At 41.1% G+C, this 12,842-nt stretch overlaps 1 protein-coding gene across 1 annotated transcript in view; it reads left to right on the top strand.

The window, feature by feature from the left end:
• EPM2A (EPM2A glucan phosphatase, laforin) overlaps window positions 1–12,501 on the top strand; it is a 122,404-nt gene extending 109,903 nt beyond the window's left edge. The window contains exons 3-4 of the mRNA XM_081294027.1: window positions 2,488–2,729; window positions 10,052–12,501. Of these exons, the coding sequence (XP_081150153.1) occupies window positions 2,488–2,729; window positions 10,052–10,329 (520 nt within the window). The 3' untranslated portion in view covers window positions 10,330–12,501. The remainder of the gene's footprint in view (window positions 1–2,487; window positions 2,730–10,051) is intronic.
• The last annotated feature ends 341 nt before the right edge of the window (window positions 12,502–12,842 follow it).

Genomic DNA, 12,842 nt, shown 5'->3' with positions numbered 1-12,842 from the left:
GAAAAGAGCAAGTCACATGTTTGTGTGTAACTTGAGGCAGAGAGGAAGTTTGGTCCTCAATACTTGAAAAGGAATGTCTGGGAATACTGGTGAGCATCAATCATATGTACCCGTGTTATCTGATAACTATTGTCTGATTGCCTTGAGTTCCTGACAACATGATTCAAGTAAAACTTGATATACAGGACCTAACCATTGGTTCTGGACAGAATGTGTACATGTGAAACAATGAAAAACAAGATGATATGTATTACATGCAATAAATGATATGCATTAAATTTATGAATTAATTTATTAAAATACATTTTTGTGATTTTTAAACTTTATGATATTAAATCTTTCAATTAAAGAGTGTAGTAATTCTCTACTTTGTATTTTTTATTTATTTATTTTTTAATATGTATTTTTTTAGTTGTACACAGTTCCTTTATTTTGTTTATTTATTTTTATGTGGTGCTGAGGATCAAATCCAGGGCCTCACACATGCTAAGCGAGTGCTCTACCACTGAGCCACAACCCCAGCCCCTATTTTGTGTTTTTTAAATGTTCTCCAATAGATTTCATTGTTCTTTTTGGTTAAATGCATTGTTATTATTTTTAAATCAGAACTGCCCCTACCCCATTTCTTCCTGGCTATTTTTCATACGAAGAAAAGCTACTTGATTTTTGTACATTTTCCCTCTCCCAGGTTTTTTAACCTGAATAAGTTAAATACCTCACATATCTTTTGTAGTTGGATCACCTAGGGAGATGGTTCTCCAGGTGTAGCTCCTGAACTGGCAGTGTTAGCATCACCTGGGAACTTGTTGGAGTCTCAAATCAGACCTACCAATTCAGAAACTGAGTGTGGCATCCAGGCTTAAGGATTTTCAGGTATAGGATAATACTTGAAAACATGATATTATCTTCTTGTTTTTGCTCATGGTAATACTACCTTTTCTCAGCATTTAATGAAATAGTCCAATGTTGGGTGCTGATGGAGTTAATTTTGATTTTATTTGAAAGAAATTTGTCTTTTGTTAGTTTCTGGTGTTTAGCATATTTGAAATGTCCTAAACTATAAGAATTTTATATAGGGGTTTACTGGGGTGAAATGAAATCTTAGAGTGGTTTTGATTTGCATTTCTCTAATTGCTAGCAATGTTGAACTTTTTTTTTAAAGAGAGAGAGAGAGAGAGAGAGAGAGAGAGAGAGAGAGAGAGAATTTTTTAATATTTATCTTTTATTTTTCGGTGGACACAACATCTTTGTTTGTATGTGGTGCTGAGGATTGAACATAGCGCCGAGTGCATGCCAGAAGAGCGCGCTACCGCTTGAGCCACATCCCCAGAACATTTTTTCATATATTTGTTGATTGATTGTATATCCTCTTCTGAGAAGTGTCTGTTCAGGTCCTTGGCCCATTTATTGATTGGATTATTTGTTTTTTTTGGTGTTTAGCCTTTTGAGTTCTTTATATACCCTAGAGATTAGCACTCTATATGATGTGTGAGGGGTAAAGATTTTCTCCCAAGATGCAGGCTCTCTATTCACTTCACAGGTGGTTTCCTTTGCTGCGAAGAAACTTTTTAGTTTGAGTCTGTCCCATTTATTAATTATTGATTTTAATTCTTGCACCAAAGGAGTCTTATTAAGGAAGTTGGGGCCTAATCTCATATGATGGAGATTAGGGTCTACTTTTTATTCTATTAGATGCAGGGTCTCTGGTTTTATTCCTAAGTCCTTGATCCATTTTGAGTTGAGTTTTGTGCATGGTGAGAGATAGGGATTAATTTCATTTTGTTACATATGGATTTCAAGTTAGATGAACTCTAGATAGGGAAGAGGGGTTGGAGGGGAAGGGAGAGGGCACGGGGTTAGAAATGATGGTGGAATATGAAGGACATTATTATCCAAAGTACATGTGTGGAGACACAAATTGGTATGAATATACTTTGTATACAACTAGAGATATGAAAAATTATGCTCTATATGTGTAATAAGAATTGTAATGCATTTTGCTGTGATATATAAATAAAAAATAAATAAAGAGAAAGAAAGAATTTTATATTGGGATTTAAACAGGAATGAATACTTTTAGCAAATGTTTTTCAGAATTTATTGAGGAAATTATAGAAGTTTTCACCTTTAATTTGCTGTCATTTGAAATGTTTTAATGGATTTGTGCACTTTATGCATTCATGGAATAAATACGACTTGATGAGCTTATTTTAATATATTGTTAGATTTGGTTTGCTAATGCCCATTTCCTGACATTCTTGTTAATTGAATTATTTGTTTTTTCCCTACAGTTATATCAGTACTCCTTACCTTATAATAATAATAATAATAATAATAATAATAATAATAATCTCAAATCCTTAAAAATCCAGTTTCTCTTGTGCCAGATTAAGAGGTTAATTGCTTTTTAATAGTATGTGTTTTATGCAGTTACTTAGAACTCAAATCAGAACAATAGTGACAGTTGACCTCATATGTTCTCATTAGAATTTTACCAAATATCTGGCTGGGTAGTTGCCCCCGCCAAGTGGAACACGTAACCATCAAACTGAAGCATGAGTTGGGGATCACGGCTGTCATGAATTTCCAGACGGAATGGGATATTGTCCAGAATTCCTCCGGCTGTAACCGCTACCCCGAACCCATGAGTCCAGACACTATGATTAAACTGTATAAGGAAGAAGGTTTGGTCTACATCTGGATGCCAACACCAGACATGAGCACTGAAGGTAAGGATCAGAAGAGCTGCTCTAGCTTCTTGTTGAATGTGTCTCAGTCTGTCTGTCCTTGTGTCTATAATTGAATGTCTTAAATATGAATGGTATAAATGTATAAATATAAGGTTTATATTTATAATGGTATAAATGTATAAATATAATGGTATAAATGTATAAATATAAGGTTTCAGATTTAATATATTTAATGTGTATATTTTGGTGCTTTGGCTAAGATTCTGTTTAACTTGGCTTTTTAAATTTGCTTATTTATTAAATATATATTCATTGTGTATCTGCTATGTGTGTGACGTTATGCTGGTTGCTGGGAACATGACATAGAAAGAAAGGCAGGTACAACTCCTGTCTTTGTGAAGGTTATAGTCCTATAGGGATGTTGTACATTAGTAAGTAAAAATAAAAAATTAAAAATATGAATTCCTTTGTTAGGAAGATACATAGATAATACTGTGAGAGCGACAGATAATCCAGGAAGGTTTCTCAGGAAGTGATGTCTGAGCTAAGGTCTGAGGGTAGACTGGAGGAAGAGTGAGTGGCAGAGAGACTCCCAGGCAGAGGGGCCGATTAGAATTCCTGTGGCAGGAGAGGGCATGGAGTGTTGAGGGAACTGGAAGACCAATGGGGCTGCAAATGTGAGAAGGAGGGAAGACCTCTACCAGGATTTGGGCCACAGTAAGGACTTTATACTGTCCCAAAGCAGTGACAAGCAGATGAATGGTTGGGAAGCTGGGAAATGCCAAGATTCATTTTTTTTTTCTCTAGAAGTGCTCTTTGATTATAGTTGGGAGAATGGACTGAAGGTGAAGCTGGGGGGGTCTGTGAGGGGGTGAGTGAAATGGAGAGAATGTGAGAGATAACGCAGCGGAGCCAGGGTGTTGATAGGAGTCTTTATTGATTGCACAGGTGCTTGCTGAGCAGGTCTTTGTGAAAAAGGAATTGTGTGTGGCTAGGGTGTGGCCAAGGAACCAGAGACAAATAAGGCATGATTTGGACTGAATGGCAAGAGGCAGTAAGACAAGTTCAGAGTGTAGTGCAGACAGAGGTGGATGTGAGAGGAATGAGGTACATGCTCTGGAGGACTATGGCTTTGCAGCAGCCCATTCTGTGGAGGAGCACAGGGAGGCTTTGTGAATGTCATGGCATTTGGCGTAGGCATGACCTAGACAGGCAGGTATGGCTGGAGAAAGGGCAGGCTAGGGGAGATCAGCAAGGTTCATAAGCAAGGGATTTTAAAGGAATGATCTATATCTCTCAGCCTGGTTGGAGAATGAAGTAATTGTTGCAAAGGAGCCCAGGCACCTGTAGCCGAGAGAACAAAGTAGCTGATAGTATCAGCATCCTGTCAGCAGGGGGCAGCAGAGAGCTGTGGAGATGGCATGGGCTAAGAGAATTTAGGGATCCATTGTTCTGAAGGAAAGAAGGAAGGCAGGGCTGCCTAGACAGGAAACCAGGAAGTGTTTCCATCATCAGCCCTCTTCCCTACAATGCACATTAGGCATCAAACACAATACTGAGAAATTTGCATACATTAACTCATTTAATGCTTTAACAGGACTCTGGTTAGATGTTGTCATCTCCATTTTGCAGAGGAAGAGACAAGTACAAAAAGTTAAGTAACCTGGTCAGGCCATAGAACTAGAAAGAGGCACAGCCTGGATTTCAAGGCTGGCAACCTGACTCAGAACATTGCTCCAAAAACCAGACTACAAAGCTTCTCTCTGTGTTCTCACAAATACTCTTGCAGATCCTATGGACCAACTAGTTTAGTCTCTGACACTCATGACCAACTGTTGTTATGCACAGCCATGACTTGTAGGGAAGGTAGCTTATCTCCCCCAATGTCAATGGTATGCAAGGTGGGAAAACCTATCTCCCTGGCCACCTTGATCCTGTATCGACCTCAGGTGGTGCACGTGGCCAAACTGGGCCTCCTTGTGGGTCTGTGTCTGAACTGAACTATCACTGAGGTTGGAGTGTGATTTTTGTTTCTGAAGGTGTGGAACATTATTGACAGTTTGTTTTTTTTCCCTTAGTAATCTGATCCAAGGGAGCCTGATTTAGTCTTGAAAGTTTGGCCCTTTCTTAAGGAAGAAAAACATCAAAAAAGAAACTTCATTTACATAGAAGAGCGTTGGTTGAATATAGGTGATCCTTGCCCTGCCCAATTTGTTTCTCTGATTTCAAAGCAGAGAAAATTGTTAGGGTAGTATGACTAGTTCCCATGGAGCATTTTAATTTAAGTTTCTTTGATTCTGACCTGATAATATTGTTACCTGCTGAGCAACACGGTGGGGGGACAGACTGGGAAAAGTTGAGCTAACACTATGCAGAGCCTCCGTTCCCTCCTATGCACTGATCATGTGAAGGCCATGCTGCTAGGAGGTAATTTGCTTGATATTTTGGAGGTCTGCAGAAGCCTGAGGGAAAACAATCCACAAGCACACATTTTTGTTGTACTCAAATCTTTTTTGGGGTCATTGGGTCACTAGATCTGGTGCAGCCGTGACCATCTCTCACACAGAGGCAGTGGGTGGCAGCAAAATGAGACCTCCCATCGGAAACAGGTGAAACTCTAAGACTTAAAAAAAAAAGAGTTTCTTTGGTTCACTAAACCTGAAACCTGGAGGAGTAAATCAAAGAGTTAACAACCATTCCTGAGCACCGGGAAACGTTTTACCAGTAGATTAATCTATGTGGCTTCACAATATTAGCACAATGAAAGTATAGATTAGTCCAGCTGAATATTTTTAGAACTAGAGAAAAGATCCACTTGGAAGCATTTTGCACCACAGCACAATGCTGTCAGATAAAGTCTGAGAAGGGAGACAGGCTGTTAGGCTGTCCTGTCACTACTGGTTGTCACAGACCTGTTACAATCAATGGTGCTATTGATCTTACTCTGGTATACTTTGTCATATGTGGAGGGGTCGTTTAGATTTCTTTTTCATATTTTTTAAAATGTAGTTTTTGTCTTTCACTTGAGAAATGAAAATCCCCCCCCCCACCCACCCCCCGCATCCAGCACCCACTTGTACAAAACAAACCGAATCTACTCATTAAAATGTCCCTCACATAGAAAGGATTCAGGTTGAGTCTTGACCTGTGTTCCTTCAGTGCTGCGTATGACAAATGGTCTTCCCTTGCCTCCCAGATGAGTTAACGTGCATCCCGGAGTCCTCAGCAACCCCCCTGTTATTTCTTCCAGCCTGAGTTCTTTTCACTCAGCAGACTGCATTTGGCTCTGCCGTTGTGGGAAGATGCTGACTTTGGAGCCAGAACATCTGGCCGCCAGCCCCAGACCTCTTTGTGGCTTGTGATACTGGCAGGTTAGTTCCTGCACTGGGAAAGGGGAATAGTAATTTCTGCCTTACTGGAGGGTAACAATAGAATAAAGGGCTTTGAAAGTCAACAAGTTGGGATTATATGATTAGTGCCTAGTTGTAAGTTTCTACCAAAGAATGTTCTAGACGAGCTGAACCTTATAATCCAAAGGTGGAAAAGAAGATGTGCACAATATAATAATGACATTTTATGTGTCTGCCTCTGGAGTAAGAAAGGAAATGTGTGTGTTTGTGTGACTGAGGAAGGCTGAACAGTGTGCCATGAATAAACTCTTCAGGTCAACCTCAGGTAAAGCATGCCTTTGGGGTTTGAGACCCTCCCTTATCTCAGACCCTAATGCCCCAGGCTGCTCCACATTACCTGCCCAAATTCTCTCTCTCTTCTCATTCTCACAACCTTGCCTCACTCAGTGGTGCTCTCAGGATGCTATTTTAATCATTTTAGGATTGGGTTAGTCTGGAGCAGGTGTAGGTTACAGTTGGGAGAGAAGGGTCTAGCTCTGTCTCAGATCAAATAGGTACTTCTGTCTTCTTCTGTTGTTTCATTTTTGTTCATGGTTTAATGAATGTTTATTGAGCATCTACTGAGACCCAAGGCTCATTTTAAATTCCAAAGTGAGAAACACAGATGGTAGTGTGTTTTGTTTGACCTACATAGGGTTTACAGTTTTTCAACTTTGTTGCCAACACTTAAAATATGAAACATTTTAAATGAAAAGATCTGGAATTTTGCCTTATCATGAGGTATTACTGTCTTTAAGAATGGAAACTCCTTATCAGATTAAGTTCTGCATGGAGATTATATATAGGAAACTTAAAATTTATCGACTCTGATATCAACTCTAAATTGTTTAGGGTATATTATGGTGAGCCCTGATCTTATCCATCTTCTTTTTGTTCCATGGTGGGTTTTGTATTACTCTGGGCTCCCTTGGATGGGTTTTCAAGCAGGGAGATGGGCTTGGGTGCAGAGAGTTTCTCTAGGGTGGGGCAGAGGTGCTACATCCCATGGAGGATGCTGCTCTTCAACGGGATAAGAACAGCATCATGACTGGGTAAGTAGGGTGGGAATTCAGACTCACAAGATGGGGGGGAGGAAAGTATCAGAAACCAGGTCAGTTAGAGAAGGACCTCAGTTAAGATCAGAGGCTCTGAACTGTCTTGGCTGGAGTGGCCACTTAGGGAATAACTTAGGGCAACCTTCTGTAACTCTGTTCCTTCATTTAAAAATTAGGAATAGAAATGGAAGTGGCCTCATAGTTGGTAAGAGGTGGTTATAAATGAGCAGTATCACGCAGAATATTTAGTGCAGAATGCTTGCCAGGTAAAAAGGGCTCAGTATGTATTATCTATAATTAGTCAGGGCAGGGTGCAGTCTCTAAAGGTCAAACTGAAGTAGGGCTCTGGCTGAGGCCAGGTTAGGATGGGAGAGCACTCTGCACTGGCTACTTTTCTGAGCCGCTTCCAGTGACTTATGTTTGTTACTTAAATATTTGACAGATCTTAAGTGGGATTTTTCGGTGATTCTGGAAGAAGGCTTCCAGTGACTGTTACCCCATGTTGGTGAAGCCCCTGTGAAGCTGGGCACCTTTGGTGCACATGGCAGCTGACACACACCCCTCAGAAGGATGTGTCTGAAATGAGAGAGCCTCAAACTAACACGTATCCCTTTTTAACTTGTGAACAGAGCACATGCTTCTTGATAAAACCTTTTACAGATAAAAAGGAAGGGGACGGTATTACATCAATTGGGCTCTTTGGAGCAGACCTGTCCTTGGGGAACCTCTGAGCAGACGGAGGGAAGAGATCCTGGCTGGGTCTGTTGAAGACTTGGTTTGGCAGGCTGGCCACACTGGTGCCATGCAAGCTGAGCACTGGGGCTGGACTCCTGGGTTCAGCACCTTCTACTGCAAATGGCCACTGTAGTCTATTTATAGATTGGGCAATTGACAAAACAAAACAAAAACAAAAACAAAAACTAAATTAACAACATTATTTTTTATTTCCTGCCAAAGAATATAGTGTCTGGAGAAGCAGCCTTAGCAAAGAACTTGTCACCTGATGCTAGTGGTATCGGGAGCAGGAACTACAAGTGGGATTCCATTCCCACCCACCCAGAATTTCTTAGAGCAAACCTCCTTCCAACCCTGAGTAGGACACAAGCCCTGCAGTTAAGCAGGACACACGTCTCAGCAAGATCAACCAAACTAACCTAGGAGGCTTTGCCACCTCTGATCCCCTGACTCAGATGGTGAATCCACCACACAGTGCTTTCCCTAAGACCGCAGTGAGGCGCCTCACTGGCTCATCAGATGCTCTCCACACCTTGCTGCATCTCCAGGACATTTAGTACCTCTGGGAGGGGACCACAAGGAACTATGGCAGCCCCGCCCAGCTCCACCTCAGAACACCTGAAACCAGGCCTGCAGCATTTCATGAGTTAAAATTCATGGCTCAGTTTAGACACTGGGATCAAGATAGAGCATATGTCAGGGCAACAGGCCCTAGAGAGAGAGTGATGCGGCCTAAGGCACCAACACATTCCTTTCAGACTCATTCTAAACTGCTGGCTGGTGCCTGTAGCTTTGAATCTCTTCATTAGGGAGACTCACAGAACATGGTGGCTAGGCTAGACTGTTATCCTGGCTTCTCTGCAGAGTCTCCCACTCCTGTCTCAGTGTGGTGGGTGTGAAGCTGAGGTAGACAGGTGACTGAGAGGACCTTCAAGGGGAGGGCAGTGTGTGTGTGTGTGTGTGTGTGTGTGTGTCCGTCCAATTCCATTGTGTTGTGTTAGCACCTTCAGGGCACTTGTGTTTCAAGAGGGCATCTAAAGACGGAGGGCTAAATTCACTTGACTGCATTTCCTGGGGGTTCTAGATCTTGGGGTAGGTCAGCAGGTGAGATCAGCAGGTGAGGGAGGGGCTTACCGCAACTTCAGTCATTCAGTGGGATGGAAAAATGTAGGCGGGCAGGGCTCCTCGGTGTGATCCTGAGAGGATCCTTCTGGGGCCATTGTGTCCTTCTGTGGAGGACAGAGAGCACCTAGAGAACACGGAGGTATAAGTATCCATCTATAATCTGGGCTCTGTATAGTTTCTTTGTTTTATTTCTTCTCGATTTCATTTACTAAAAAACTTCAACTCACTATTAAAATCTCTCTAGTGGGAAGCTGTGATCAGAAAGCATCCAGTAACTCCTTGGATGGTTTTAGGGGGCGCCTCTGCAGGATAAGAGGAGGGAGTCTCTCAGCACTCAGCAGGGCATAGGACATCTTCTCTCAGAAGGAGAAGACATTTGGATAACCTAATAATTGAAATAGCCAGCATAAAGTGGTAATAGCTATAATCATAATTGCCCAATAACATAGAAATTGAATCAGTTTTAGTATTCACTGCATCATGGTGAAGTAAATGATTGGTTATTCCACATATATCAATTATAAGTTAGCCATTCCATTTGACAAGTGAAAATTAACATGAAATTCTAGTTCAGGTTTCATCTGTCTAATTAATGAAAAAGATTGATTCTTTAACCAATGTGGACCAGTTCTGTGTTTTACATTTATATGGAAGAACATTTTATGTTAAATGAAATTCAGGTGACAGAATATAACATGCTTTCTTTGAAATCTTCCAAAACCACTGACCAATCTCTGTGAGCCCTGGTAAGAGATGTAAATATCTATTTTGACCATGGATGACAGTTAACTTTTCTTTGGAGGGAAATTTGCATTGATAGTAAAGCCACTCAGAGGAGCAGTGACATTCAGTGAAGGTTCAAAGGGACCCACCAGGTGTCTCTGGAATGCTCTTTCCACTTGGTTATCGGCCTCTAAGCTCATCTCACCTCTGCCTTCGAAGCAGAGCCAGTGCACATGGCCGTGCCTCACTCTGCCTGGCCCTGTGTGCTGGAGGAGGTAACAGTGACATATGGAGGTCTTATGTTCACTTGTGTGTGCTGTGCTCTCTCCATCAGGCCGAGTGCAGATGCTACCGCAGGCAGTGTGTCTCCTGCACGCACTTCTGGAGAATGGACACACCGTGTATGTTCACTGCAACGCAGGGGTGGGCCGCTCCACCGCCGCGGTCTGCGGCTGGCTCCACTACGTGCTGGGCTGGAATCTGAGGAAGGTGCAGTACTTTGTCATGGCCAAGAGGCCAGTGGTGTTCATTGATGAAGACGCCTTGACCAGGGCACAAGAGGACTTTTTCCAGAAATTTGGGAAGATTCATTCTTCGGTGTGTAGTCTGTAGCTGGCCAAGCTGCCGCCCCTTCTTCCCAGTTTTCTTAAGATTCCTGAAGTGATGTTAGTAAAATGACCTAGAAACAAAAGCCCCACTCGAACTGGGAGGACTGTGGTGTGTGCTCCTCCTCCAAGCTGCTACTGGGCTGCTGGGAGTGGCTTTCCATCAGGCCTTGGGCTGTACTTTACAAAGGAAGCTGTGATTGACACAGGAGAAAGGCAGAAAGCAGCTGGGTTGTGCAATGTTGTTCTAGCATCAGACACAAAAAAAATGCATGCAGTCCCGGCTGCCTGAGGGCAGAAGGGCCCTTTGCTTCACAGGTACTGCATGGGCTGTAGCATAGATTTGTAAGGGCAATTTCTCCTTGCATTGTGATTCTTTGACATGCAAAATTAAAGATGAAGGTTATGTGGATCTCATCACTAGACTATTATATGCGTGTGTTTACACATGCATACACACACACAGCTTTTCTACTGAATTGAACTAACATTATGGTCATTTACCAAAGGAGGGAATAAGAGTCGAAACTGAACTATGACAAAAGAAGATCTCATATAGACAGAAAGCAGTGATTTTCTTGGTTTTTGTGTCCTGTTTTGTAGTGGTATAGTGTATTCCTAGGCATCTCCTTCCCTATGTACCCGAAGACCCCATGTGATAACCAAGGTAGACTAAGCTCTCTATGTGTTTTAGTTGAGTTTTAAAGCATTTTCCTAAAGTCTCACAACCAGTCAGGGAGGAGCTGGAGTTTGTAGCTCATGTTTATGTGACTCAGTGCTATTTTCCATCCAATTTTTTTTTCCATCATAGAGTAGTGACTTCAGTTTTGTTCCTCTCAGAATAAGGTTGATCCCCTGCAGAAATTTCTACAGTGAGAAATGCAGCAGTGTTCTAATCAATTACTAAAGAATTTAGGTAAGTATTTCTATTTTGTACAACCTAATTTAAGACATAGTGGGCTGTCTCAAGACTTAAGCCATAGCTCAGGAACTGTATCACAAAACAGAACTATATGAGAGGAACTGTATTACCAAAAAAAAGCCTGAAGAGCCAAAATCTTTAGGTCATTGTTTCACAGCTTGAGTCTGATCCTGGCTCAACCACCAGTTTAGTGCAACACACAGTTACTGTGCCTCCAGAACACACAATTCATTCCACTAAGTTCTACAGGAAACAAAGATGAGCAAGATTTTGCCTTCAAAAGTGTACACCTTGGAAATAGACCTGCGTTCAACACCCTAGACATTGACCTGTGTTCAACCAACCATAATACAAAATTGAGTTGTGCTCGCGAGGTAAGAATACAGGAAGAGAAACACCTTTCAATTGAGTGCCTGTATGTGGTGTGTCTATCATTTTATTCAGTTGCACCTTCATAGTACAGCATGAGGGAGGCTTCATTTTCTCCATTATTTAAATGAAGAAGCAAAAGCTAAGAGAGGTTAAGTCAGTGTCAGTTGCCACATGCAGAGTAAATGGAGTGAGAGACAAAACTAGATTTGTTTGACTCACAGTTCACGCTTTAAAAACTTAAACTATAATGCTTATTTATTTTTCTGTTTCTTCTTTCTTCCACAAACATGTATTGATAGATAAGAGAGATTCTCATTCAGGAGGTATAAAAGGGGATAAGAAGGACCCAGGGTGAGTTCCAGTAGAGCTCAGAAGAGGGGGAGATGTCTTATAACTATGACACTGCAGGGGAGGTGACATTTTGATATTTGCTTTGGGCAGAGGAGGCTAGATAGGAAACATTTTTTTTTTCTGACAGATTTACAAAATTCAATTTATAAACCAGCACTGGATAGTGGGAAGTTCAGTTCTCTTGCTAAAAATAGTTAGAAATAGTCATTGTATCCAGGAACCCATTTATAGTCATATGTGTTATATAAAATTTAATCTTAAAAATGGAATATTTTTAACTAATATACATAAGTGGTGTGTGTGTGTGTGTAAGTAAATTTCCTTAATGCCTAAGAAATACAGCTGTATAATTTCTAATTTATAATGGCCTTTTGGGATAGATTTCTTCCTTTTTTCCTTTTTTGCTCTGGTAAAACCAGTTTAAGACTATTACAGAATGTTTTAGAATAACCTCTTTTGTCCTCAGTGAATGGAATGTCTAATATATTTTGAAATCACCAGGATTTTTGGTTAAATAAAAGCATTAGAAAAAGACCTTTGTCTCTGGAATTGTTTTAATGTTATTAACTTACTCTGGAATCTAGAGAAATCAACTGGGTTTTTTTTTTTTTATTTTTTAAAGGGGGCAGTGAGCTGAGCTAAATTGTTCTTTCTTTGTTGTCCTTACTCTGTCATTAACCTAGCAAAATTGGCAATTGATAGAGGAAGTCAACAGCAGGGCCACCACAAAGAAGTGATGAAAACTTGTAAGAATGGGTCTGACAAAAATCATATCACATATGGTGTCCTTAGCTGCTTGTCATTGGCATTAACTAAATTTTGTGGGGGAGGGTGCTGGGGATTGAACCCAGGGCCTTCCACATATTAAGCACTCA

Source organism: Spermophilus citellus (genome assembly GCF_964194105.1).
Source record: "Spermophilus citellus genome assembly, chromosome: 5".
Classification (NCBI taxonomy): Eukaryota; Metazoa; Chordata; class Mammalia; order Rodentia; family Sciuridae; genus Spermophilus; species Spermophilus citellus.
This window is presented reverse-complemented; position numbering and strand designations above follow the sequence as displayed.